Consider the following 27,251-nt stretch of genomic DNA (forward strand, 5'->3'; position numbering starts at 1 on the left):
AGCCCCGTAACCCAAAGGAACGGCACCATCCCACAGCCAGCCCAAAGTGCTGGCCCTGCTAGGAGCTGAGTTTAGCCCCTCTAAGAGTCTATTAAGACACTAGCAGCATCTTGCCTTCAAGACCCTCAAGCACTCAAGGCTGACAGCGCGTCCAAGCCCTGCTCCTAGCTGGAGTGCTGGTAGAGGCTGGCACCCACTTGGCCAAATTAACAAAAGTCCAACTCAGGCTGTTCATAACATTGTTTGAAAGTCAGCACAAGATGAAGCTCTCTTGGATTGTCTGGGCTCACAGGCCTGTGCTCAAGGCTCCTGATAGTCACAGGATGACACAAGGGGGGGAATGCACATTTTGTAGCTTCTACACCTGGGTGCATTGCACAGCCCAGGGCTCTGCATCCCCACCAGCTCCCCAGGGCCACCCTCCCCTTCCCCTCTCTGCCAGCTGGGACGGTCAGTGGGTGAAATGCTAGTGGGAGCATGGCTGAGCAGACTAGGCCAGCTGGAAGGTGTTAATGCTGCCTGCAGGTGGCTTTGCCCTCCAGCCAGCTGTGCCTGTGCCTCACACAGGAAAGGGGGGCTCTGTCTCCCTCCCCTGTTTACAGGCACCAGCCCGTGAAACTTTGAGTTGAACTGTTCAAGCCAGCCAGGCCCCAGCTCTGCCAGTGTGTTAAAGGTACCACGGGGAGGAAGTGTCCGCTGAGATTGCTAGCGGAGCTGCTGCGCTCAGTGGAAGCAGTTTTATGATCCTAGCTGCTCCCAAGCTGAGTCCCACCTTAACACTGTTGTCCTGGCCAGGCCTGGGAAAACGAACCAGGTGATGTCACTCCACCAGCATCAGCTAACTCCTGATCTGGAATGGAAGGTGCAGGTTCCTGTGCTCCCCCCGTATCCTTCTCACCTATGGGAGAGTCAGGCTGAGCAGGTCCTGACAGTGTCTTTTGCAATAATGCTGGGAGCCCATGTGCAGTGGGGCAGGTAAATGCTGGTATGAGTTTGCCAGGTCTCAGCAGAGCTATGCCCATGGTTCTCCAGCAGTGAGGTTGCAAGTAAAGCAGCATTGTCTCTTTTCTGTCCCCTAAAGGAACCAGGGTCAGACTCTAGCCCCTGAAGCTCTCTTCAGTTACTCTTTCTCCCTCCAAAAAAGCAGAGTTAATTTTTAGTAGGTTCTCCCTACCCTGACTCTAAAGCTAAAGGGAAGTTAAGGGGCACTGGTTAAAATGAAAGCCTGACTTACGTTACAGTTGAGTTTTAACTGTTTCTTTCCCTTTAATGAGAGGTTAGAGTTCCAGGGGTGTCACTAGCACCAATTTGCCATGAAACCCTGGACCATACTGAACTACTCAATGGAATAGTGGGCAACAGTTTTATCAGCTTGTGCCTTGTTGGGACAAGGGCCACCCCTGCTCCCAACCCAACCCATCCCAGACCAGAGCCCTGCGTCCCACAGCCCCGCTCCGCTAGCCCCTGGCACTGGGAGGCTCCCAGAGGCCACCTCAGCAACCTCATTTAACTCCCCTGAGATGCTGCTTGGCTCAGGGGCCTGCTGGAGACCTCAGGCTCTAAGCCCAGTTGATACCACAGCAGAGCCCATCACCAGGGGAATGAGACAGAGCCAGGATTTAGGGGGACAGCACATGATTTATTAGAACTCTTCAATCACAGATTGATAGGGCAGCAAGCAGCCCTCTCCACACCAGGCTGGGTCAAGAACAGCCCCAACCGTAACTGATTGGACACAGCCCTCACCAGTGAAACCCTCAGCTTGGAAATGCCAGTTTCCCATGTAATGGCCAGAACAGGGACCAGCTCCAGAACCGGTCCTGGCCCCGGCTCCTTTCAAGGAGTTGCACTATTGCAAAGAGCCACACGCTGAAGCATCCTGCCAAGCTAGTATCAGCTCCAGAAAGGAACTCATGCTGGGCCCCTTTGCAAGCTGCTCACACCCCCTTACCATCCACTGAGCCCGTGGCAAACCTTTTCCTATGGAAGCTGTTTGAGACACCCCCCAAAAAACATCCAATAACCCTCATCTACCTTTAAGACACTAGTTTAGCAGTAACTTGGGTAGGGTTCATCATGATACTGCAGTGATCCAAGTACTGGAGCAGTCCTGGTGGGAGTAGTGGGTGCTCTTTTCCCCCTTTGCAGGACATGTATTCTTAGCAAAACATGTAACGGTTGCTGCCCATGGCTGTGCTGGTCCCTGGCCTGGGGAGGGAGGTGGGTGTGAGCTGGGGTCACTGCACTGCTGCGCTTCTCAGCAAACCTCTGGCCGCTGGTACTTCCAAAATGCCAATTCTCCATCGTCGCTGCATGAAGCCAGCAGCCCTGGCTCCTTGGGATTCCAGGCCACACAGTTCACATCCTGGGAGTGAGCCCTAGGCATGTGGGCAGTCAGTGCGAAGGTGGGCTGCTGGGGACTCGAAAGCGGCTCTTCCTCAAATATGCGGATAGCATCATCTCCGCAGGCTGTAGCCAATGCCCCTGTCAGGCGACACCTGCAGCAAATGGAGGGCAGTGAGTGACCAGAGTTTGTTCTCTTGGTGCACGTTGCTGCAGCATGACAGGGAGATGGTGAAGCCAAGCCAGTCCCTGCCCCGTGAAGATGCGATGAGCCCTGCATTAGGCACTGCACATGGTTACCACCCTCAACCGGGGCAGGCTTAGTGGAGGCAGTTTCCTTCTGAGAGCTCCAGGGGCACAGATGGATTGGAGCTAAGAGCCTCAGTGGCCCCTTGGAAAGGGGGAGAGATGGGTGAAGGCAGTTGATGCCAGGTGGAGCCTGCACTGGGGCCCAGATAACTCATACTCCTGGGGGGATTCTGCACCAAGTAATTCCAAATTCTGCATATTTTATATCAAAATAACAGCACGTAATCATGCCAGTTTCAGTTATTTTGGTGATTTATTTCAAAATACTCCTCAGCAAGTACCTCTAACAATAGAGACAACAAAGGAGGTTCCCCCAGGAGTAGGGAGTTAAAGAAACCCCTACAACAACCAGTTCCTGCTTCTCTGTTATGTTTTTGTTGGGTGCCTCAGTCTGGGTGTGTCACACATGCAAGCTGGGCACAGCTTGGGGGAAAACTCTGCCCCTCTGTTCTTTCCGTCAATTCTCATTTTTGTCACCCAGGCCCCATAGGGTTACCATATTTCAAGACACTACTGGGTGGAGGGGGAGCTGGAGGGATGTGTGTGTACTGGGAGGGGGCTGTAGGCCCCCCAGACACCTCTACCCCTTCACCCCCAGGGCCCAGCTGCAAGGTACCCCCTGACCCAGACACCTATGCCCACCCCACTCCCTCCAGAGCCCAGCTGCAGGGTACCCCCGGCCCAGACACCCATGCCTGCGCCTCCCTCCCTCTAGAGCCCAGCCGCAGGCTCCACTCCATGCAGGTGCGTTAATGTCCCGCCGGCAGAGACAACCTGTACCTGCTGATAGCAGGGGGGCACAGTGTAAAGGTTCACACACACACACCCCCCGCAACCCGCTCCTTATCCTCAGTCTCCCCTCCTTGCAGCTCACAGCTGCCTCTCCCCACGAGGCACAGTTTGTTGGCTTTCCGTACAGGAAGGGGGCCCATCTGCACCCTGTGACTGAGCGGGGCTGGCAAACCCAGGAACCACAACCCACCCACCCAGTGCAGGCTGGGAAACCAGTGGCCCCTAGAGGCAGTCAGCTGCTCCAGTTCTGCAGGAAAAAAAATGAAATTTTGCACAGAACGTTAATTCTGTGCAGATTCTGCACTGGGTGGTGGCACAGAACTCCCCAGGAGTAAATTCAGGTCTCTCCACTGTGCTGAGTCAGAGCTATTTTAAAATTTCACTGGGGGGAGGGGGGGGGCGCTGACCATTCCTGCTGCTCTCCCACCGCTAAATAGGAGGGATCCTGGGCTGGAAGCAACTGGAGTCATGTCCTCCAGCACTTAGAACAGTTCAGCAGCAATATGCTCTTGTTTGGTGACCTACAGCTATATGAGGGGCCCCAGAACTGGAGCTCCTTCTGGCCTAGCTGGTTGGTGGTGCTGTGGGCACTACCCATTGTGCTAACTTGATCATGGTCCCACTGCATGGGTGTTGGCCAGACCCCGAAATTCCCATCATGCTTCAAGGATGGGAGTGACGTGAAGCAGCTTCTGGCAGACAGGGACTCAGCTGCATTAGTCACTGCGTGGCTTGCAGTGCCAGTGCCCTGGGAGTGATTCTCACACAAGTATTCAGGGGTCCCTGCAGGACAAATCCCTCCCACCATGGAGTGTGGATTGGATTGAGCATTCCCAGGCCCAGGCTCACCACGCCACATCGTAAATGGTCCTGGTGTGGAAGCCAGACAGGGTGCAGATGCATTTCCAGCTGGGGTCAGCACCGCTGCAGACCATCCCTGCAATACACCAGACAGCAATCAGAGCAGTTCTGCCTGCAGCGCATGCAGAGAGTCTGAGGCATAAGCAGCACTTGCTCCTGTGTTCCAGTTCTGGACCAGGACGGGAAGGCATTTGGTCACATTAGCACTGCCCCAGGGCCTGATGGGTAGGGGCAGTGCAGTCTTTGTTCCAGCACATGGGGAAAGTCTCCCGGCACTCTAGGGCAATGAACACCGGACTATCTGGGCAGCCGGCTCTAGGAGAGGTCTGTAGCTCTGGCACCAAGCATCCCAGTGGCACTAAGTGAATGTAAAGCAGTAAGTGTCACTGTGACGAAGTGGGGATTTTCCCTTCTTATCTTGTATGTGAGCCTGTGAGTCTTACTGTTGAGCCTATGTGAGTTTTACTGTTCTGCATGAATGCTGTGTGCGCGCCTCAGTTTCCCTATGTGCTCCACCAATACCTAGGTGGTAGGAATAAGGGTGAGTATTCCTCGGGGGCAGGTGAGGATGCCACTAGGTGACACTTTGCCTAGGAAGCAAGACAAGACCAGGAGGAGGAGCAAAGGAGGGGCCTGAGGTCAGGTGACTGGAAGCTGGGCAGTCTGCTTGGGGGAACTGGAGGGGGAGTCCAGGGTGTCTGGCCTGGGATTCCCCCAAGATGGACTTGGCTGAAAGTCACTGATTTCTGTGCTAACAAGTTCTGTTCTACGCTGTGTTCCTCTCGACTAATAAACCTTCCATTTTACACTGACTGAGGCAAGTCTCTGCTGACTGTGGAGTTGGGCTGCAGGGCCCTCTGGCTTCCCCAGGAGCCCCACACAGGTGGACTCGCTGCAGGAAGCACATGGAGGGGCAGAGGATGCTGAATGCTCTGGGGTCAGACCCAGGAAGATGAAGCCGTGTGAGCTTCTTGCCCTGGCAACAGTCAGCTCAGAGAGAGGAGGCTTCCCCAGAGTCCTGCCTGGCATTGTAGGGAGTCGTTCCAGAGCATTGGCCCGGTGACCCCGTGACAATCACAGACTTGGCTGCTCCAGAAGGAGGGGCGAGATGAGCAAAGCACGGGTGGGTTTCCTTGGAGGCTGGTCTGCTATCCCTATAGGCACAGGTGCCAGTTGGGCCTGACTCAGAGATGCAGAGGGTTTGGATTTCCTTTGCCAGGGTGTATGTGCACTGGCAGAGGTGTCGGGGGCAGCTGGCATAGCACTTTCCCGAGTCGTTTGTCTGACTAGCCAGGGCTATTTGTCCCTCGCTCTCAACCAGCTTCACCCAGACCAATGCTACATATAAAGGGGAGTGAGTCTAATGGTTAGAGCAGGGGACAAGGAGTCCAGAGTCCTGCTTTCTATTCTTAGCTCTGCCACCAACTCCTTGTGTGACCTTGAGCAAATCCTCTCCCATTTCTGCAGCTGTATATACTAGGAATGGTACCAACGCACCGCTCTCTCTAGTATTCCAGTCTCCCGGGATGGCAGTGGGGTAGGAGTGGCTCCTGGGATAGGAGATTCTGCCCTCCGCTTGACCTGCTCACCTTGCTCATTGCCTGGTTTGTACTGGTGCCAGATGCGCACAGTCTTGTCATCGCTGCAGGAGGCCAGGCGCTCCCCACTCTGGTCGAAGGCAAGGCTCCACACCGTGGACTCATGTCCCTCCAGCGTGGCACAGCACACCCAGTCATCCTCCTCTTCGCGGTACAGCTTCACCGTATCATCATAGCTGGCTGATGCCAGCAGCTGATGGGGGAAGAGGAGGGACACAAATGAGCTCTGGAGCAGGAGAGCCAGGATGGAGGGGCAGCACATGGGGCCTTGCAAACCCACTAAAAATGTGGCCTTTAGATTCCCCCTCTGCTGGAAGGAAAGAGACAGGCTAAGGGGAACATGGTCTTGGGGAGCCAAGCCTGAAGCCCCCTTTCCCCCAAAACGGCAGAGCTCCCTCTAGGGCAGGGCTGCCCTCCACTGGCAGGGTTGGGGGGCGGGATCTGTATGCCTCTTGCTCAGGGAGTTGGGTGAAAGGGAGCCAGTCAGCTGATCACCTTTGTGCCTCTGGGCTCTGCCCAGAATCAGACCCAGTGGATTCCTCTCCCAGCTCTAGCTGCACCACCAACTCCCACCACCTTTGGCACCTGCCTAGGATCACAGCAACGACAGACACTGCACCAGGACAGCAGATGTTTGGAGCGACTGAAGACCTGGGTGGGAGCACATGACGGGGCTAGGGAGGCCATTGAGGAGAGCCCTCACCTCTTGGTTGGGATGCCACACCACGTGCTTGACATCCTGCGAATGGGCATTCAGGACACTCACACACTCGTATTCGTCCTCTTCGTCCACTGAGAGAGAAGGGGTTGTGGGTGACTCTGCCCAGTACCCTTCTGCATCCCTGTGACTGCTCAACGGAGGGGCAAAGGGAAAGTCCTGACTCTGCAGCACCCAACCTGAATAGGTCAGCACAGATAACAGGGCTGCCCTTTAGTCCTTCAGCTGCCCCTGCCCAGACCCAGCTGGTCTGCCCACACCTCTCCCATGATCCTCCAGGTCTCAGGTCCCAGCCCCCCACCCATGGTCCCACCTCATGTTTCTTGACACACCTGGTGTGACACATGCTCATCGGTGCCAATGGTTCACTGTTCTTGACAAGTAACTCATGTCTCAGACCTGACAAACGCAGGTCCACGGTACATCATCGTAGCATGTGAGGTCTCTACTGAAAGCTTGTAACTTATCGATACTCAATGCACGATGTACATATGGGCAATAGATAAGGAATAGTAGAACTATATTGAAAATTAAGACTTATGGTCTTGGAGTAAAAGTCAGCCACCAGGGAACCGTGCATCTCGGTGACAGCCCCTTCCAGCAGCAGGACACTGTCACCCCTGCCTGGTTGGCTGGTGATTTAATACAAGAGTCAATTGTCTAACCTTGCTCCCTCCCAGATCACTCAAGGGAAAAGTATCAAAGTCAACTGCAATCAAAACCACCTGGAGGGAAAAAGAAAACCTTGTAACAGACAGGGGAGCACCCCCGCTGTGAACAGAGACCAAAGACTGATTCAGCAGGAAAGACAGGGGTGTTGTCATGAACATGTGGATCCTGGCTCCTGGGAAGCAGCCAGCTCTGCCAGAGACTGAACTTTTTTGGGGGGGATGACACGACTTCCCTTATTAGCTAGGAAAGGGAATTGTTAATAAATGTAGGCCCTAGGGCGTGGTTTATAATTTTGCTTTTATTGTAACCATTTATTTCCACAACTCGGCTTTGTGTCTGGTGAATCTTTACTCTTACATAAACCTTCTTTTGTTTTATTAGAAGTGTTCACAAAGGCTGTGTGTTGTACAGGAGTGGTGCTTTAAGGTCCAACTGGGGTACCCTGCTCCTTTCGGGACAGAAGTTACAGGATTTCTGTGAGTAACCAGTGTCAGGGGCTGGATATCAGAGGAATACTTCAAAAGGACTTGGAGACTGGGGTGCACCTCTTGTTAACCTGCAAGGCAGATTGTTAGCCTAGCCCAGAGCAGAGAGAGCGGCTGAAAGGCTGGTGGTGTCTGGGAGCTAACATCCAGGCACTACGGGCAAGCCGGAGGTACGGGGTAACAAGGTGACTCTCAGTCCTGAGAACCATCAAACCTGGTTCCCCACATATCTCCCATGGTGCTCCTCGTCCGCACACCCCTCAGACCTGTCTCTCACCTTCCCAGACCCAGACGCTCTTGTCTCGGCTGCAGGTGGCCAGGAGGCTGCCGGATGGGGCCCAGGATACAGACTTCACCTCGTTTTCATGTCCCTCCAGGGTGGTCACACACTGTCAGAGGGAGAAAAGGAGCTTGTGCTTAAGCCAGCCCCAGGGAGGGAAGGAGGGAGGAGCCTAGCTCTGCCACATGTTCCCAGTGCCCCCATTGGTCCAGGGAAGCCCAGAGGGAGCAGAAGAAGAGACAAGTGTCTCCCTGAAAGCAGAACAAGGAGGGCTCAGACAACCCACCACAAGCGATTCAGAGCATGGCAGCTGGAGACAGAGAGAAACCTTCCTCCCAGGAAGAGCTGCAGCCAGGAATTCAAACAGGCTCTATGGGAACACTCAACACAGCTCCATGTGCCAGGCCACATCCCCTCTGCTGTAACCCCATTGCACTCATCCCATATGCACCCAACTGCAACTCTACGTCTTGTAGGGAAGCTGCCCCCAGAGGTACTGGGCCAGCCATCCGCCGAGAGTGGGGAATCTAGCACTAAATTGGAAACTCTGCATCTTTATGAATGTGTGTTCTCATTTCAAGCCACGCCCTAGAGATCTCCCTGCAGGCTCTTGATCACAAGAACAAGGGACACTCAATGAAACTAAATGAGAACAAGTTCAGAAGTGATTGAAAGAGAAGTTGTTTCACACAAGCAGTGATTAGCCCATGGAACTCCCTGCTATGGGATACCACTGAGGCCAGGAGCAATGCTTAGTTCTACGAGAGATTGGAGATTTATATGAAGAACGAGATTATCCGGCATTAGAAGAGTTAATACTCATGCATTTTGGAAGGGATTCACGGCTTAGCCAGTTATTATGAGAGGTTAGGACAGGGATGGGCAAATTACGGCCTGGGGGCCGCATCCAGCCCTCTAGACATTTTAATCTGGCCCTCGAGCTCTCGCCAGGCAGTGGGGTCAGGGACTTGTCCCGCTCCGCTAACTCCCAAAAGTAGCAGCATGTCCTCTCTCTGGCTCCTACACGTAGGGGCAGCCAGGGGAGCTGCAGGGGCAGTGCATGCATAGGAGCCGGAGGGGGGACATGGTGCTGCTACTGGGAGCTGCCTGAGGTAAATACCATCCGGAGCTTCCACTCCTGACCCCCTCCTGTGCCCCAACCCCCTTCCCTACCCCTGACCCCCTCCCACCCTCTGAACCCCTCCATCCCAGCCCAGAGCACCCTCCTGCACCCCCAAACTCTTATCCAAAGCTCCACCTCAGAGCCCGCACCACCAGCCGGACACCCTGAGGAGAACCTAGAGTACTGGATTTCAGACAGCACCCCGCCTAGGAAAGGAGCTTGATGCTAGAGCCGGACAAATAACTGATTTTTCAGTTTGCTGCAGTTCTAACAAATCAGGGGGATTGGGGGGAATGGTTTGGGCCAAACGAAATCTGAAAATTTTGCAAGATTCCAGCGAATTAAAAAAGTGACCATAAACCATTCATTTTGTTCAACCCAAAACAAACTGTTTTGATTTGCAGCACTCTCTCACATCACACCACTACCTAGCTCTTTATATGCTTTTCATCAGTACAGCTCAAAGCATTTCACAATCTTTAATGTATTTCTCATCATTCCTCAACAGCCCTAGAAAAGAAATTAAGATCAACAAAGTGGGCTGGGGTGTGTGTATGGTTGTCGGTGGTTCTGTACCACTTTGTACAAAATAGTCAGTCAACTGGGCCAGAGAAAGACCCTGGTGGTCAGGGCACCCACCTGGGTGGCAGGATACCCACCCTGCTCCAATGACTAGTTATCCACAACGGAAGAACTTTAACAGGCGAGACACAGAGAGATCCACAGTCCAGTGACTAGGGCACTCACACCAAACAGAGGAGGGGAATTGACTCTAGGGGAGACCACCCCTGCAATGGTGGAATTGGAGGGGAAGGCCCTAGCCATTGCCTAAAGCTTACAAGAGACACAGCACCTCCTTCAGTTTTGTGAATGGCGCCTACATCTCAGAAAGTTTTGGGGATGGAATTTGGTGAATTTGTGTCAAATTCACAAATCATTTTGGGTCAAGTGACACTACATTTTCAGTGAATAAATATTGTGCTCAGCTGTATCTGACATCTCACTGACGGACAATCACTAAAATGCAGACAGAGAGCAAGCCGGAGCCATCCACTGCATCTGCAGGGGGCACAGTAGTGGGGGGGGGAGAATGCGTGTTCTGCTGCTCTCCGGACTCTGTTGATCCTTGTGGAGGGCACTCAAATCAGCACCTGACACCAGCACCGGCTCCACAAACATCCTCTACATTCAGCCCTGTGGAGACAGTTGTACCTCAAACTCATCCTGGCTCTTCTTCCAAATACAGGTGGTGGCATCAAAGCTGGCTGAAGCCAGGTAGTTCCCACACGGGGACCAGGCTACCTTCCGGATGGTCCTCTGGTGCCCCTCGCCCAGCGCCGACTTGCACACCCAGCCATCCCCTAGGGCAGAGGATGAGACAGAGATGAGTGAAGATCGGGGGCTTGGCAGCAAGAGCTCCCTTCTCAGCCCCACTCACAAACTGCTTTGCCTATGACCGAGGCACTGAGTGACGCAGCAGCTCATGGGCTCCCTGGACGCAGGACACCCCAGGAACAGCTGGGATTTCACCTTCCTAGGACAGAGCCGGGTCCCCACCCACCAGCTGCCAGCGCCGGCCCAACCTGGCAACGGCTCCCTACCCTCCTTGCCCCAGATGCGGATGCTGCGGTCTCCCCCGCAGGAGGCCAGCAGGGTCCCAGAGGGGTCCCAGGCCAGGAACCAGCAGCGAGAGTCAGGGTGGGCTGGGATGCGGGCGAGCAGCGACAGCGAGTCCTTCATCCCCAGGGCGGGTCTGGAACAGCCTCCCTGTGGAGAGGAGCCGAGGTTAGCCCCGAGCTCCCAGCCCTCGGCCCCCCGCCCCGCACCCCCCAGTCTCCCTGCATCCAGGTAGGCTCTGCCTGCTTCCNCAGAACTCTGGAAGTTTCTACAAAGGTCCAGAACATTCTAGGAGGTTTATGAAAAATGAATACCTGAAACATGTTATTTCAACCATTCTATTTTCCCTTTTGTTGCTGACAACAAAAACAGCACCCCTCGGCCCCCCCACTGGCCCCTGCACAGGGACCCCCGGGCTCCCGCTCCGCTCCCAGCAGCTCCTCTCCCCCGCTCCGCACCCAGAGCTCCCGCCCCCTCCGCACAGGGCCGCGCCCCAGCTCGAGCCAACCCGCCTGCGGCGCGCGGCGCTGCCCCACGAGAGCCGCCCGCTTAACGGGCTCCGCACACTCGACTCCCAGGGCGCGTGACGTCCTACGGCGCGTGACGTGTGACGTGCGGCGCTGCCGGCCTGGGAGGCGGAAGCGGAAGGGCGTTAGGCGGCGGCGGCGGCGGCGACGGCGACTCGGGTTTGGTTTCTCCCTCTCGGGTCCAGGGGCCGGTCGCTACTCGAGGGGCTCCGGAAGTGCGGACCGCAGTGGGAACTGTGACGAGAGACCTTCCCGGACTTGAGGGGGAGGCGAGACCGACCCCTGGGGGCTTCTCCCCCTCCGCACAGGGACCCCCCCGCCCGGACCCCGCCGCGCCCCTCCCCCTCCGCACAGGGACACCTCCCCCCTCCGCCTGGCTCGGACCCCGCTGTACCCCGCTGCCCAACAGGGCCTGCCGGGGACCAGCTTAGATCCTGCTGTTCCCCGTCCTCCCCAATAGGGAGCCTGCCAGCTGCTGAGACCTTCTGCTACCTGCCTCACCCGCCAGGTGCTCACTTGGACCCCTGGGTGCCCACTCTGTCTCCAGAGGGTGCTTGCTGTGTTCCCTTCTTCCTAAGTGCCTAGAGGGGGTCTGGGGTGCTGTGCCCCTCTGGCATCCCTCTTGGTTGCTGGGATTTCCTCACCAAGCTTGGCCTCCGCGTGACACGCAGACGGGTTGTCCTGGTTGGCATTTGCTCCCTGCTGAGGATCTAGAGCAGCACGGTCCCACGGTCCACGACAAGTTGCACTGAGCTGGTTTGTGCCCCTTGGTACTGGATCCATTGCAGGGAGAGGATTCTGGCATGTACACCCCAGGTGGCTCTGGGTTGCCTGGAGGGCGCAGGCGGAGAGGCCAGAGTGGAGGTGCCCTCCCAAAGCAGCCAGAGAGGAGCCTGGCCTCTGCACTGCCCGGCGCCTTGTCTATCACAGCCCTGTGCACTGCACTGGCGGAGCCTGCCTGGCTACGGATTCACGGGGGGACGTGTTCCCGTCAGGAGCTGGGTGTAGCTGATGTACTTGGCTACCTTGATCCAGAATTGCTTAGAGGTGAGAATGGGTTTTTTTCTGTTCCTCCTGGGATCGGATGTGGGGGAGTATGTGGTTGAGAATGGCCCAGGTCCAGTAAGCAGGAGCAAGCAATAATGCCATATACTGTACATTTAAAGGGCTTGTCAATTCCCATACTGTCTCTATTACATATTTGTACAGTGACGGCTGACATGGCTTTCCCAAATCATCATCTTTATTATGACTGACTTCATTTCCTGTCTGCTCTGCTCAAAGAACTGAATAGCTTGAGCCTTCCTTTCAGACTTTGCTCTTAAGGCAGAATTCTGCACGTTGAGCTATATGGCGGGTGTCCCAGCTCTGATATTCTGTTCTCCGCAGAATTGCCTGTGGTATCAATGGCAGTTCCATGCACGTAGAAGGAAAGGTTGTTTTAAATTCTGTGCTGGGGAGAATGTTGCTCTATGTTTACTTATAGCCAGTTGTTGAGTGAGCCTCAAGATGTTTGCATGCACTGTCACTGGGAACTACATGTTGTTATTTTGATAAGACATGTGCTACTTCACCTCATGTTTTTAGTGGCTCTCATTCAATGTGTTCCATCAGAAGTTAGACTGAGCTCTTTGGAGCAGAGCCAGGATTTCATTCATAGTCTCTTTGGAAGTCAATAGGAATTTTGCCATTGACTTAATACGGTCAGGATTCTATGTTTTAGTCTATATAGATATTTAGAAAAGAGACGACTAAGGAGGGATATGATAGAAGTCTATAAAATGATGACCGGTGTAGAGACAGTGAATAAGAAAGTGTTATTTATGCCTCCCATACCGCAAGAACTATGGGTCGACTAATAAAATCAATAGGCACCAGTTTTAAAACAAACAAAAGGAAATGTTTCTTCACACAACTCCCAGTCAACCTGTGGAACTTGTTGCCATGGGAGGTTGTAAAGGTTAAAAATATAACTACATTAAAAAAAATTAAATAAGTTAATGGCAAATAGGTCCTTTAATGGCGAATAGGTCCATCAATGGCTGTTAGCCAACATGGTCAGGAACACAACCCATGCTCCAGGTGTCCCTAAATCTCAAACTGCCAGAAACTGGAACTGGATGACAGGGGTGGGTCATTCAAAATTGCCCTGTTCTGTTCACTTCATCAGAAGCATCTGGTACCAGCCACTGTCAGAGACAGGATACTGGGCCGTTGGTCTCAACTTAGTATGGCCGTTCTCATGTTCTTCTGCCACAATCATCATCCTAGTATCTGAGCACCTTCTAGTAGTGCATTAAGCAACATGACTGACATCTGTCACATACTGTTCCCAGTTTCTTGCTTTGGTAGGGCTTTTAAATTTACACATTGCTCTGTATTAATGCTAGAGAAGGGAAGTAAAAGAAATGCATCAAGGTGCATTGGAGATTGGAAATGCTTGGAGAGGAAGGTGGTGAGGTTTGCGATGGTCTTTAGTTTCTGGGGAAGTTCATTCCACTGGATTTCACCCCAGATCTTTGCGGATTTCTTTACAGTGTTCTGAGAGCTATGTAAAGAACATCATTGGAAATTTGCACTCAGTTAAAGACAACACAGTTTATGACTTAAATTTTATTAAAAAAACGGTTGCTTGTTCAGTTTCTTTATTAGCGAAAGTAGAGGTGGTAAAAAAATGGGGGAGAAAAATTGGCAAAAACTTCAAATTAAAATTTTAAAAAAAGTAACTTTCATTCCGTGTTTCAAAAGGAACAATTTTTTCACATTGAATTTTTTTCATGAACATTTGTATATTTTATTTACAACAAAGTTGTTTTTTGGGTTTCTCTCTCCTCCCTCATTTCACGCCTTTCCATGGTTACCCAAGGAGGCTGTGAATTCCTTTCACTGGATAAATTTAAAAAAACAGGTTACTTAAACACCTTCAGAGGCAGTCTAGGTGTATTTAATATAGTCCCAGCACAGGAGGTGGGGCTAGATGACCTCCTGAGGTCCCTTCCAGCCATGCATTTCTGACATTCTAAAACATTCAGCTTCATAAATGTGGATCCGCATTATAAACTTTTTAATGTTATTTGAACCCTCTGCTGAGGGTTCTGAATTTCTACAAAGTGTATGTCCCAGTGGGTTGGTAAAGGGTCATCAATGGGTCAGTTCAATATTGTTTACTGCCTACCTCATAGCTACTTAATCATCTGTGTGAAATTAATCAATGCTTCTCTAACTCGATCCTAGTGGACAAGTGTCTATAGCACAAATGCCTCCCTTGTTGTCAGTCTTAAGGGGTATGGCTACACTCACACTTTACAGTGCTGCAACTTTCGCGCTCAGGGGTGTGAAAAAACACCCCCCTGAGCGCTGCAAGATACAGCACTGTAAAGCATCAGTGTAATCAGGGTGGCTCCCAGCGCTGCACGCTACACTTGCTGCACGCTCTCTCCCAGCGCTGCCGCTCCGACCACACTCACACTTCAAAGCGCTGCCACGGCAGCACTTTGAAATTCCAAGTGTACCCATACCCGGAGAGACCAAGGTCTGAATGATCCATGGAGCCCCTCTAAGACTAGATTTAAACACTTTGATGTTGGACGTTTGCCTTGTCTCTCTGTGTTCTGAATCTGCTTTGGAGATAAATAGAAGTCTTCATTTTCAGGTCTGTCAGTTCAGCATCTTTCAACTAGCACAAATTCCTTTTAAATAAAAATCAGTCTGAAAAGTACCACTTCATATCCTTATCCATATCACATCCTTAGGATCAGCTTTGTTCTTGGCACTGGCTGGGGAAGTGGAAGGGGATGTTCTTGAGAAGGCAAGAAACTTTGGTGTCGTTTAGTTTTTCCTTTAATTTCCTGTTTTAATCAAGTTGCTGTCAGATGTGGTTGAGAAGTTGTTGTTCTTTAATTAATGTGTGATTGTGTCCTGTTTAGATCTAAATCTCTTTCCTCTATCAAATATCCGTTACGTCTTGCTGCATGTTTCTGCAGATTGTTTCAAAGAGATTAAATTCCAGACAACAGGTTAGAGCAACCCTTTTAACTCAGAATATTAAGTCACTTGGAGTTTTTGAGGAACAGGCAAACTACTGGAGTCATTTTAAAGGCTGGCATCCCATGTGTGAGTGTCAGTCAGTGGTTAATTTTGGAGTTGAGGCTGATCCGGCCAACCCCAAAATCCAGATCCTAATGTTGTTGCTGAGCACTTGTTCACATGGTATGTTAGTGTGCACCAGTGGGGTGTGACTTCTGGGCCACACCAGTATGTCATATACTAACTGGCTCGTGGGGTCCCTGCTGACACACACTGACAGTTCCCTAGTGCACATTAACGTGGTACTGTTTGAAATAGAACTACATTAACACACACTAGGGAATTTTTAGTGCATGTCAGCAAGACCCACATGGGCCAGCTAGTGCATGACACACACTGGTGCAAATTAGAATTCACACCCCACTGGTGTGTGCTAACGCGTTGTGTAAATAAGCCCTTACGACTCACCACGAGTCAATTAGCTCTTGAGCGGGAGCACCAGCGTGAGAAGGGTACTCTGATGAGCTGCTCAGCAAGTGCACACTTCCAAATATGGATTTGTCCTTTCCTCGTGGACCCTCCTCTCAGTGTAGTGATTCAATGTTAGCCAAGCCACAACTGCAAATGTGTTGCTAATAATGAAAAACTTGCTTTTTGAGATGCCTAAAGTGGGGGAGAACCTACATATCTGTTGTAAAACCATGTAATTAGTGCTAGAATTGACCTTCATAGCAGAGAAATCAGAGCTGCTGTTGCCTGGTATGTGCCATTCTTTTGGGTAGAGGAACCATGAAGTCTGCTACTCCAGATTTCTGAGCCTCTAAAGGGGTGAATTTTATTCAAGTACAGCACTGATTCCATTGCTTAACAATGACTTCCCCCTCCCTTTTGGAATCTTATTTGGTTAAATGTTGAGGTTCACCTTTAAAGCGTTTGTCCATGAGTCTTATTTAATAGCCACCTTTTCCTTTGTATAAACTCACTCTCCGTGCTCCAATAGCAGCCATACGGATAGCGTGCCTGTAGTTTGGGAGGACAGCTGACCTTCTAAGCTCTAGGTTTTGCTTCATGACCAGTTTCTAGGGAATTCAAAAGTGCAAAGACTTCCTCACTCTGTCAAAGGCTGACATCACCTCTGTAAGGCTCACAATTCCAGCTGGCCCAAGTGGCAAATGCTTTGAGGTTGCTTTGACTCCTATGTGATAACGCAGCACCTGCTGCCGTTTGTTTGGCCGTTGTGCTAATTCAAGTGCTCAGTTTTTAAAATCACAGCTTTAAAATTCCCCTGGCCTAGATGACATCACTTCATAAAGCCCTGGGCTGCTTCTCGGCAGGGAGGAGGTGTTCTAAGAGTTGTGACAGTGCTTCACAGTTACTAAGCTACACTATGAAAACCTGGCAGACCTTTTACAATATCACTCTGTTGGGGGACTTAGGAGATGACTGTAAGACTGTGCACAGGTGAGATGTGGAAGCACAGAGATAACATCAAAGAAATTTGCTCATGGTGCATTCATTCCTGAGATCACAGGCACATGAACCCCGTGGTGTCCAGCGACAGAGTGTTGTGTAAATTTGCTTTATGATGAGCTGAAGTGAAAAGTTAGGTCAAATATGGAAAGGAAGAGTATTGGGTTTCTCATTTTTAGCAGCTGCAGCTCTGTGTCCTGCATCTAATCCTTTGTTTTTATTAGGGCTGTTGATTAATTGCAGTTAACTCATGCGATTAACTCAAAAAATTTAATTGTGATTAAAAAAATTAATCACAGTTTTTATTGTATGTTAAACAATAGTATACCAATTGAAATGTATTAAATATGTTGGATGTTTTTCTACATTTTCATATATATTATATTCTGTGTTGTAATTGAAATCAAAGTGTATATTTTTATTACAAATATTTGCACTGTAAAAATGAAAAATAAAAGAAATGATATTTTTCAATTCACCTCATACAAGTACTGTAGTGCAATCTCTTTATGTTGAAGGTGCAACTTACAAATGTAGATTTTTGTTGTTGTTACATAACTGCACTCAAAAACAAAACAATGTAAAACTTCAGAGCCTAAAAGTCCACTCAGTCCTACTTCTTGTTCAGCCAGTCGCTTAGACAAGCAAGTTTATTTACCTTTGCAGGAGATAATGCTTCTTGTTTACAGTGTCACTTGAAAGTGAGAACAGGCATTCTCGTGGCATTGTTGTAGCTGCTGTCGCAAAATATTTACCTGCCACAGGCGCTAAAGATTCATATGTCCCTTCATGCTTCAACCGGCATTCCAGGTGACATGCGTCCATGCTGATGACTGTCATTTAAAAAAGTGTGTTAATTAAATTTGTGACTGAACTCCTTGGAGGGGGAATTGCATGTCCCCTGCTCTGTTTTACCCACCTACTGCCATATATTTCATGTTACAGCAGTTTCAGATGATGTTCATTTTAAGAACACTTTCACTGCAGGTTTCACAAAATGCAAAGGTACCAATGTGAGATTTCTAAAGATAGCTACAGCACTCGACCCACGGTTTAAGAATCTGAAATGCCTTCCAAAATCTGAGAGGGACGAGGTGTGTAACATGCTTTCAGAAGTCTTAAAAGAGCAACACTCTAATGCAGAAACTACAGAATCCAACCTATCAAAAAAGAAAATCAACCTTCTGTTGGTGGCATCTGACTCAGATAATGAAAATGAACATGTCAGTCCTCTCTGCTTTGGATTGTTATCAAGCGGAACCCGTCATCAGCATGGACGCATGTCACCTGGAATGGTGATTGAAGCATGAAAGGACAGATGAATCTTTAGCACCTCTGGCAGGTAAATATCTTGCAATGCCAGCTACAACAATGCCATGTGAACGCCTGTTCTCACTTTCAAGTGACATTGTAAACAAGAACTGAGCAGCGTTATCTCCCGCAAAGGTAAACAAACTTGTTTGTCTGAGCGATTGGCTGAACAAGAAGTAGGACTGAGTGGACTTCGTTTTATTTTTGAATGGAGTTTTTTTGTACATAAGCCTACAATTGTAAGTTCAACTTTCATGATGAAGAGATTGCACTACAGTACTTGTATTAGGTGAATTGAAAAATATTACTTGTTTTTTTTCAGTGCAAATACTTGTAATAAAAAATAAATATAAAGTGAGCATTGTACACTTAGGGGGGAGAGGAGAAGTTAATTGAGATGGACTGGAGCTGCTGTTACTGTTAAGATCTGATCCCATTTCCTAAGAAGACAAATCCACAAAAGGCGAGAGAAAAGAACAGTACAGGTAGAAAATGCAGCTTCTGTCTCTGTTGTTGAATTTCACTTTTAACCTCACTGCTGGAAAGTTCTTGATGATATTTTCCAAGTGAAAGAGACTAGGCTAAACTAACTCATGTACAAGGCCTCCCATAGGGGCTCTGTGCTGTAAACAGCACCACTAACCTAGGAGGGGGTTCCCCAGCTAAGAGAAATGAACAGCTGAGGAGAAGTCAAGCAGCCCGCCAAAAGGCATCAGAAGCCGCTTGTGACTCTGTTACCAAGGCCGTGATTAGAGCTAGGGGCCTGGAGGTCCTGCGTTCTAACACAGGCTGTGCCAATGACTCAGTCACATCCCTTGTGCCTCCCTCAGCCCTCAATAACTATAATACTGGGTAACACACACGACTGTTGAAAAGCAGCTGCTATATGTGCACTGATCTTTCTAAGGAAAATAAATACAAACCGTGCCTGAAGAAAGAGAACCTTGGTTCTAACTGACCAGTACTTAGTGGAGGATAAAATAATCTACATAAAGTCTTCACAATATAGCTAGGTTTGTTTGTACAGTGTAGGTTGATGTTACCCAATATTTGAATTTTACAGTACCACTGTAGCAAGGAAGTGAGAAATCCCACAATGATCATTTCATATTAAATCACAGTTAGATCCACATGAGTGACCCCTTAGATCCACAAAGAGCATCATTTGGTCTCAGCTTCTGGACCGCTGCTGTAACCATACCCTTGTTAGCTGTGAGTGTCGGGCTTCTCTGATGCCTTCTGATGGGATGTTTAACTTCACCTCAAGCATTCACTTCCCCTCTGCAGGTGACTCTCCTCCTAGTTTAATGAAGGTGGTGGTCTTTGCGGGGGGAATCCAGTTCTATGATCTGGAGGGAGGAGGGATAGCTCAGTGGTTTGAACATTCGCCTGCTATACCCAGGGTTGTGAGTTGAGTCTTTGAGGGGGCCATTTAGGGACCTGGGGCAAATATAATATACATACATACACACTAGTTGGGGATTGGCCCTGCTTTGAGCAGGGGGTTGGACTAGATGACCTCCTGAGGTCTCTGTCAACCCTGCTATTCTATGACTCTATGATCTGGGCCTTATTCTGTGTAGTCTTTCATAGAAGCCACATTAACATACCCCTCCATGCTTGCCAACCTAACGTAGCAGTCCAATAACATCAGAGTGGGGAGAGAAACTGAGTGAGATGGGCAAAGGAGGGAGAAGAGTGAAAACTTGCAGTTGTTATTTGGAAGTGAGATGGAGAGTAGTGCATGGGAGAACTTCAGGAGGGCAGATCCAGATTGCTGCTACACAAGCCTGCAGCTCATGTAAAGTGGGAAGATCATGGTCCGGGATGGAGAGGAAGTTGGTGCTCAATGAAAGAAGAGAGGACAGAGAAAGAAAGAGAGACTATTCATGAGTTAGTTTGGAACAAGTCTCTGGAGGATTTAAAAATGTGTGGATTGTGTAACTGGGTCAGCTTTTCGTGCATAGAAACCCACCCCAGCCATTTCATTGTCTGCATCATTAAAACCTTCCTCACCAGGTTGCACTGTTTCAGCCAGCTGACTTTTCCACATACCCAATTGCCTGTTAGATTTTAATATTTTTATTAAAGCTAATGTTAAAATTATATAATACACAGGTAGCAAAAAAAGTGTTTGTACATCTGAGTATAGTGCTTAGACTATCCACAAATACAAAGTTTGTTTAAAAAGCTCATAAGATACATAATCAACATTAACTCAAATTTAGGTGAATAAATTTAACAGTACAGTTTAGATATTAGCATCCAAGTATTCGGGTGCATCGCTCATGAAAAGTTATATATATCAATGAATGAAGATTGTCCCTCAGTAATTGAGAATTTAGGGTAGGTTGTCCATTTAGAGGTGTCACACAGCTCTGTTAGCAACATGCTGAACACAGTCACTGCAGGCAATGGATAAAAATTAATGTCAATTTTCAGACTGCTAACGTATTGTTAACAGGTGATGCTTATGCAGTGTTAAATGATTGAAACCTTTTCACTTTGCTGGGGATGCTAGAAGAAGAGGGTTCATTGTCATCAACAAACAGGAGTAATTGGATCCAGCCTCTTATGTAAGCTGTTCTGTGTATTGTGCTTATCAGCATCTCTGAGCTATAATACAAAAGAAGCCACAGTGATCATTCTCTGCTACAACTAATGCTGCTGCTGGACTAAAGGAACTAACCCCCTCATCCCACCAAACCTTAATTGGCCTTCTCTTTTCAGCCTCACAGGCTGAGAACTGGCACCACTCTGGAGATGGAACTGCTCTATGCCATCACCACTCCAGGTTGAGTGTGGTGGTGGGTGGGCTTGAGGGAACTTGCCCAGTGCTTTCCTGGCTGTACCTAATCTGTGGACAAAAAGGGAATTTCATTCTTGTGGGCTGCCAAACCAGCACATTTCAGCATCGTAAAACTCACACAAAGGCAAGCTTGCCAACACGAGTGACCATAGATCACTATTGGAATAGTTAAGAGCAGACCAGAGTTAACCCTTGAAGGAATGGCCACCTCTGGGTTGCAAGGTGACCTCCGTTTCTACAGCACTACTCGTTCATCTAGACACGTTAGATGTGTTACCAGGAGGCTTTATTACTAACTCGGTTTAATTTTCAGCCTCTTTTGTTATTTCCTGTTGGCTCAGGTGCCTTAGATTCTTGTCTGTGTTTCTTGAGTCAGTTTCATCAGCATAATAACTTCTAGTGAAATATTTGACTGATCTGGCTGACAGTTGCAGTGTATGCACTTTGCCAGTTGCATTTACCTCAATATTCCAATGTCCTGGTTTGTGCCTGTATGTCTTCTGTTTTGTTAGAGCCTTTCACTGTCTTTGGAAAAACACTGTACACAATTACAAACTATGGGATGAAAAGCACCTCTTGAGAGGCACTGACCACCCACACCTCAGACTGAAGTCAATCTGAGTTTAATGTTGTCATGTTTGATAACTGATCAGTGATCCTTGCTTTGGCTGAGGGACAGAAGTATGGTGTCTGGATAAAGAATGTGAATATTTCAGTAGAAATGTGCTCTGCAGAGCCCCAAGTGAAGATGCCCCAAATAAAGGCCTGATAGTTGAAGGCTGATGCCTGTGCAGTCCCCTGCACGGATTTGGATGCATGTGGAAGGTTAAATGACTCGGCTCTGAAAAGCCCATCTGTATCTGAATGAGCTGAGCAGCTCAAAATTCATCATGAAACAGTGAGATTTTGAGGTTTGACACTTTGTATTCTCTCTTTCTCAGACTACTGCATGAATCCACAGACAGTCTTGTTGCTCCGGGTCATCGCTGCTTTCTGTTTCCTTGGAATAATATGCAGCCTTTCAGCTTTTCTGCTAGATGTTTTTGGACCCAGGCATCCTGCGCTGAAGATCACTCGGCGCTATGCCTTTGCTCACATTCTCACAGGTAACTGCCAGGGCATTTGCACCTCAGTGAGGCTGGTTATGTGAGGTGACATACGAGCGCAGCAGTTAGCTTTCCCATGCTGCAGTTTATAGTGCTAAATTGATATCTTACCTTGGGCCCTTGTACGCCCGCAGCAAACTATACCTCAGAGCGTAGCAAATGGGAAATAGTATTGTTATCCAAAGGGGTTTTCCTTGCCTTCCTTGTGACCCTGATCCCTGCCAGGTCAACATTCTCAGCTGCAGAGCGCATGTGCCTTTATGTTCCCCTCTGCTGTCAGCACAGAGCATTGGTGGGGTCCTAGAGTCTGTGCCCTTGGCTGCAGGACTCTTGCTTCACATTGTGCAGCTGCAGCTTGAAAAGTGGGGGTTAAATCTGTGAGAAATAGAGGCCTAGGATGAAGTTTATATTTAGTCTGTTAATGAGGATGAGCTGGTACGTTTCATTTCAGAGTGATCCCTTAGCACAGACAAAGTGAACCAAGATAACTATGGCTCCCCTTCCCCCCAAGTCAGGGGAGAATTGCCGTTGATTGTAGTAGCAGCAGGGTTGTATGCTCCACCTACTGTGTGTCCACAGGTGCCAGCTGTGCTATCTGCACTGTCACCAGGGTTATTATAAATCAGCCCTGGACATGTGCTAAAGGGGTGTAACTTGCATGAACCTTCAACTTCCCTTCCCGTCATCTGGCCCCTGTCTGTGAACGGTGAGTTTAGAGACTGAATGCTCTGGCCCTGACTCCCAGGCATTTTCAGCTCATCCTTAAAGCCCACAGTGCCCATGAATTCGCCCAACCTGTTTTGGATTTTATCACGTCCATTTTCTCTATTCTAGTTGACAAATCCTCCCACCATGCTATGCAGGTTATAGAAGTCAGGTTGAGGTTCCTGTGGGCATTACTGTGCAGAGCCGTAGGGCTGGCCCTGAAAATCTGGCATTTCTGTTTACTTTGTGGTGGTCTCCCAGGGGGGTTCCTGTGCAGTCTCATTGATTTTGTTTGTTTTTGTGCCTTACAAATAGAGTAATTTGCTTCCTCCTTGGTCACTTACTTCTCTCTCTCTCTCTTGCATATCCTCCATGGGTGCTGGTCTCAGTTTTGCAATGTGCCACTGTGATTGGATTCTGTTACTGGGCCTCGGAGCTGATTCTTGCACAGCAGCAGCAGCACAAAAAGTACCATGGATCTCAGGTCTATGTCACCTTTGCTGTCAGCTTTTACCTGGTGGCGGGAGCTGGTGGAGCCTCCATCCTCGCTACTGCTGCCAACCTGCTGCGCCACTACCCAACCGAGGAGGAGGAGCAGGCACTGGAGCTCCTGTCCGAGATGGAGGAGAATGAACCTTACCCAGCAGAGTACGAAGTGATCAACCAGTTCCAGCCACCTCCTGCTTATACGCCATAATGCTGCCAGCGAGCTATAGGGGGCAGCACCTAGGCTTTCTCCCAGCCCCCCAAAACTAACTGCCCATCTCTTTTTGAGAATGCACTCCCTTGCCCATGGAGGCCACTCAACAGTGCCTCGCTTCCCAGGCAACTTGCTCACTCTTATGCTCTTCTACCCACAAGGGAGAGGACTTCCTTTAGAGAGTCAAATGACCAGCGGTTTCTTCTTAAAGAGCCTCCCAAAACCTCCTTGTTTTATGGACTTTGTTTTGTGATTTTTATCTCCCACTCCCATGCACTGTACATACCTGGCAGTGCTGAAATACTCCCTGACCAAGATGATTTCAGCAGCTCTCAACTTCCTATGTAATCTCAGAGACTCGTACTGTGCTGCCCCAATACTCCCACTCACCAGCATGGTGTAGGAATGCACCGTTGTGCAGAAATCACGCCTGTTTCTGACATGCATGTGCATACCTGGGGGAAGGGGTGTGTGCTTGGGGGAGGGGGTTCCCTAATCTCACATTGTAATATTCAAGATCTCATTCACACTGGCCCAGATACCTGCATAGCGGTGACAGTCACGTAGGTACACATGCCTGCATTAGAGGTGAATTCTGCAGTCTTCTGCTGTTATCCATGCAAGCTCAGTCAAGCCTCTGTAGAGGTGTAACTTAGTGATAAGCACACCTGGAGAGGTGTGTTCCATAGGAGCACCGTAACACCTATATATAGGTGAAACTCCCACCATTACGAACTGGTCTGTAGAAGAGAAATTTCTTTATATCGATAGCATACTAGGTGAAGGGTCTAGCAAATCTGCCACCGCTGCTTTTTCCACTTCCACACTCTGATTCATGCTATTGACACAAGCATTTTGCACTTTATTCTCCGAGCTCACAGCCTTTCTTTCCCCCCAGATTTCTGGGGAACTGTGGAACTTTCTACGACTAGCTACTGTATACCTCTACCATTAAGCGGCCCTCAGATAAGTTCATAGATTATTAAGGTTGGAAGGGACCTCAGGAGATCATCTAGTCCAACCCCCTGCTCAAAGCAGGACCAGTCCCCAAATGGGCCCTGGGTTTAGCAGGCTAATGCTCAAACCACTGATCTAGGAGTTTATGATGGAGCTCCTGCATCTCTAAGTGAATCCGAAGCGTGTCTGTGAGTCAATTCAGCAATTCTTGGAACTGCCTGAAGTCATACGCCATAGGAGCATAGTGGAAGCATTACGGCTGCATCAGGTAATGAGGCAGAAATTTTAGTGAGAGGAGTCACCTCCTTATCTGCCCTAGCTTCCTGCTCCTTGAAGGTCTCTTCCTGACATAGGTGGTTTGGAAAATGGGCCCTTTTCTGCCCCCTCCTATGGTGGGACAATTTCATTGTAAATTGTTGACAACAGAATGCACACAAGTCCTAGAAAGGTGAATGAGGGAGAAATTTTGCAAATATTAGGCCAGAGCTGGGTGAAAGATGGAGCCTCTCTTTAAAAAAAAAAAAAAAAAAAGAAAAGAAAAGAAAAAGAAAGCTATGCTAATTTCAATTGTGGTATAGAGGGAGCTGTCAGTATCTGTTCAGGTCTAGCTTCCATGGCTACCGCAGCACAGTACAAGCAGGTGGATCTATGACAACTTTTAGTGTGTTTGTTCTCTTGTTAACACCAATCTGCTGTACAGTGACAACTACTGAAAACCTGTTCCGTGGTTTCCACCAAGACGTACAATTGGCTAGAGATTGTATGCAAATTCTGTCTTCACGCAGACCTGCTCTGGTTTTATAGCATTTTGTCTCCTTTTCTTTTAATCTAGATATTTTTCTCTCCGTTTTTCCCTTTACAAAGACCATTCTCCCAGCTGAAGGGGACAGCTGTGACCAATCAGCATCTTTGTTGAACAGCTCCAGGAAGCACTGTAGAGCTGCTCGTGGTGCTTTATTTCTATAAGGAGCATGGACTGGGCTCCCTTCTCCCTACACATGTAGTAGTGCAGTGTGCTAGCGCCAGGCCTGCTGAGAAGGAGCCAGTAACACATCCACATACTTGCACTGTGCCAGCCATCATCACAATTGTAGGGACAGCATATCACACTGAAGGGGGAAACAGTTAACCAGTCACTTCTCCCTGGAGGGGATTGTTGTTAAAGAGGTTTTAGAAAGTGGCCTGCATGTCACTGAAATGCTGAGTTCTGTGTGGGACTTGGTCATGTCCTTCAAATGAAATAATGAGGCTCAGGAAGGAAGGTTATGTCTCCCTAGTGCTGGCTTGGAACTGATGATGCAGTGGCTTGTCTGAGTCACTTTAGTACAGGCCTACTGCAGCTTGTAACTCGTATGCAGTCCCTAATGGATCTCCTCTCTTTCTCTTTGAATGTATATCTGATATCAAAGTGTTACCAGCAATTTTGTTGAGCTCCTTTCTTTCCCTCGCATATTTGCAACACTGTTGGCAACACAAAAGAGGAAATCTCCAGTGTAATCCAACACCTAGACCTCAGCTGCAAACCTGGAGTCTTCTCCTAGGAGAATGTAAGACATTCCACCCCTGGTGCCCCCTGCTTAGGGGAAAGCAGCCATAGCTTATAAATTGATTCTGGAGAGTTACCAAGGAATCTTCTCCACTGAAAGGCCTGGAGCAGAATGAGGAACAAATAGATAAGGCTTCTGATAAAGGCCTTTTAGAGTTTAGAGGGAACTCGGGTGGCAAAGAGGCTGCCAGTGGTAATGATAATGGGGTCTTCTCCATCAGGCAACCAAATGTCTGTTTCGCTCTTCCCTTCCGCTTCAAGGGAATGGTCAGCTTAATGCCAGTTGTTATACATGCAGGCAAAGAGTGTATTAGTGAGGCCCCTAGACTGTCTCCTGATGGCTGATATGGTCTTACCATTGCTTGGCATCCCTCTTCCTGCTCTGATATTGAACTACATCCCATTTATGTAGACTCCACAGTGACCTCTGTGTATGGTATGGGTGGGAAATGTTCTGGGTTTTCTCCTACTGCTGTGAGAGAGGGAGAGTGTGTGTTGGACTAAAAATACCCTATGCATAAAAAATTGTATTTCTATAAAAATACTTTAATTATCCCCAACTAATAATTGATCCTTGGAGTTTGAAGAAATCTACCTGAAATCTGGGCAAAACCTCATTCCTAGCCACTCCATGCAGCTCTCTTTTCCTTCTCAAAGCCTGGGGAGGGACAGCAGAACAGGCAACACATCCATGTGCCAAAGGGACTTTGAGCCACTTTAGGAATGGTGATCACCTCTGCTCATCTGGTTTCTGTGGCTGGGACTCCACAACCAGTTTACAGATGATCCATGTATTCAGTCTTCGTGAGATCTCTTTCACACCCTTAATGTCATCCACAAGGCACCGGTGGCTTATGTAAATTCAGCTCTTATGTTCTGATTTTTTTTCTAGAGAAAATAAAAAGGATGTAACTAGTATCCCCTGGGAGTCCTTACTCTTTATTTCACACAAGATTAATTGTCACCGTGCTGAGGAACAAGAGAAAGAAGGGGTCACTCTGATAGTAGTTGGCACTTGTCATTTGTAAGATCAGTTTAACAAGCCTCATGACTTTTGTGACACAAGAAACCTCTCTATTTCAGAGAAGGGAAATGATGAAAGAGAAGTTAGGTGACTTGCCCAAAATAACAGATGCAGAACTGCAGGTAGCATTTGGCCATTCCTTGCTGCTAGTCCTGGGCTATAATTGCAAGTGGTTGTTGCTTTACATTCCATTACTGGGACCAATCATGTTAAAATAAGGGTGATTGAATCTCATGCTTCAGGCTGTCAGCCTGCCAGGGCTCTGAAGTGCT

General features: G+C 48.9%; 2 protein-coding genes across 2 annotated transcripts; one reads left to right on the forward strand and one right to left on the reverse strand.

The window, feature by feature from the left end:
• Positions 1-1,618: 1,618 nt before the first annotated feature.
• CIAO1 (cytosolic iron-sulfur assembly component 1) lies at positions 1,619-11,385 on the reverse strand. The gene is made up of 8 exons (XM_075062718.1): positions 11,311-11,385; positions 10,783-10,948; positions 10,394-10,542; positions 8,056-8,167; positions 6,607-6,695; positions 5,895-6,096; positions 4,294-4,381; positions 1,619-2,498 (listed from the first exon to the last, which is right to left on the reverse strand). Exons 2-8 carry the CDS (start codon positions 10,919-10,921, stop codon positions 2,258-2,260), a joined length of 1,020 nt encoding a protein of 339 aa, XP_074918819.1. The 5' UTR covers positions 10,922-10,948; positions 11,311-11,385; the 3' UTR covers positions 1,619-2,257.
• On the forward strand, positions 11,382-26,873 carry TMEM127 (transmembrane protein 127). The gene is made up of 3 exons (XM_032763349.2): positions 11,382-12,372; positions 21,883-22,047; positions 23,142-26,873. The coding sequence occupies exons 1-3, from the start codon at positions 12,129-12,131 to the stop codon at positions 23,447-23,449; spliced, it is 717 nt and encodes a 238-aa protein (XP_032619240.1). The 5' UTR covers positions 11,382-12,128; the 3' UTR covers positions 23,450-26,873.
• The last annotated feature ends 378 nt before the right edge of the window (positions 26,874-27,251 follow it).

Source organism: Chelonoidis abingdonii, chromosome 2 (genome assembly GCF_003597395.2).
Source record: "Chelonoidis abingdonii isolate Lonesome George chromosome 2, CheloAbing_2.0, whole genome shotgun sequence".
In the NCBI taxonomy this organism is placed as follows: domain Eukaryota; kingdom Metazoa; phylum Chordata; order Testudines; family Testudinidae; genus Chelonoidis; species Chelonoidis abingdonii.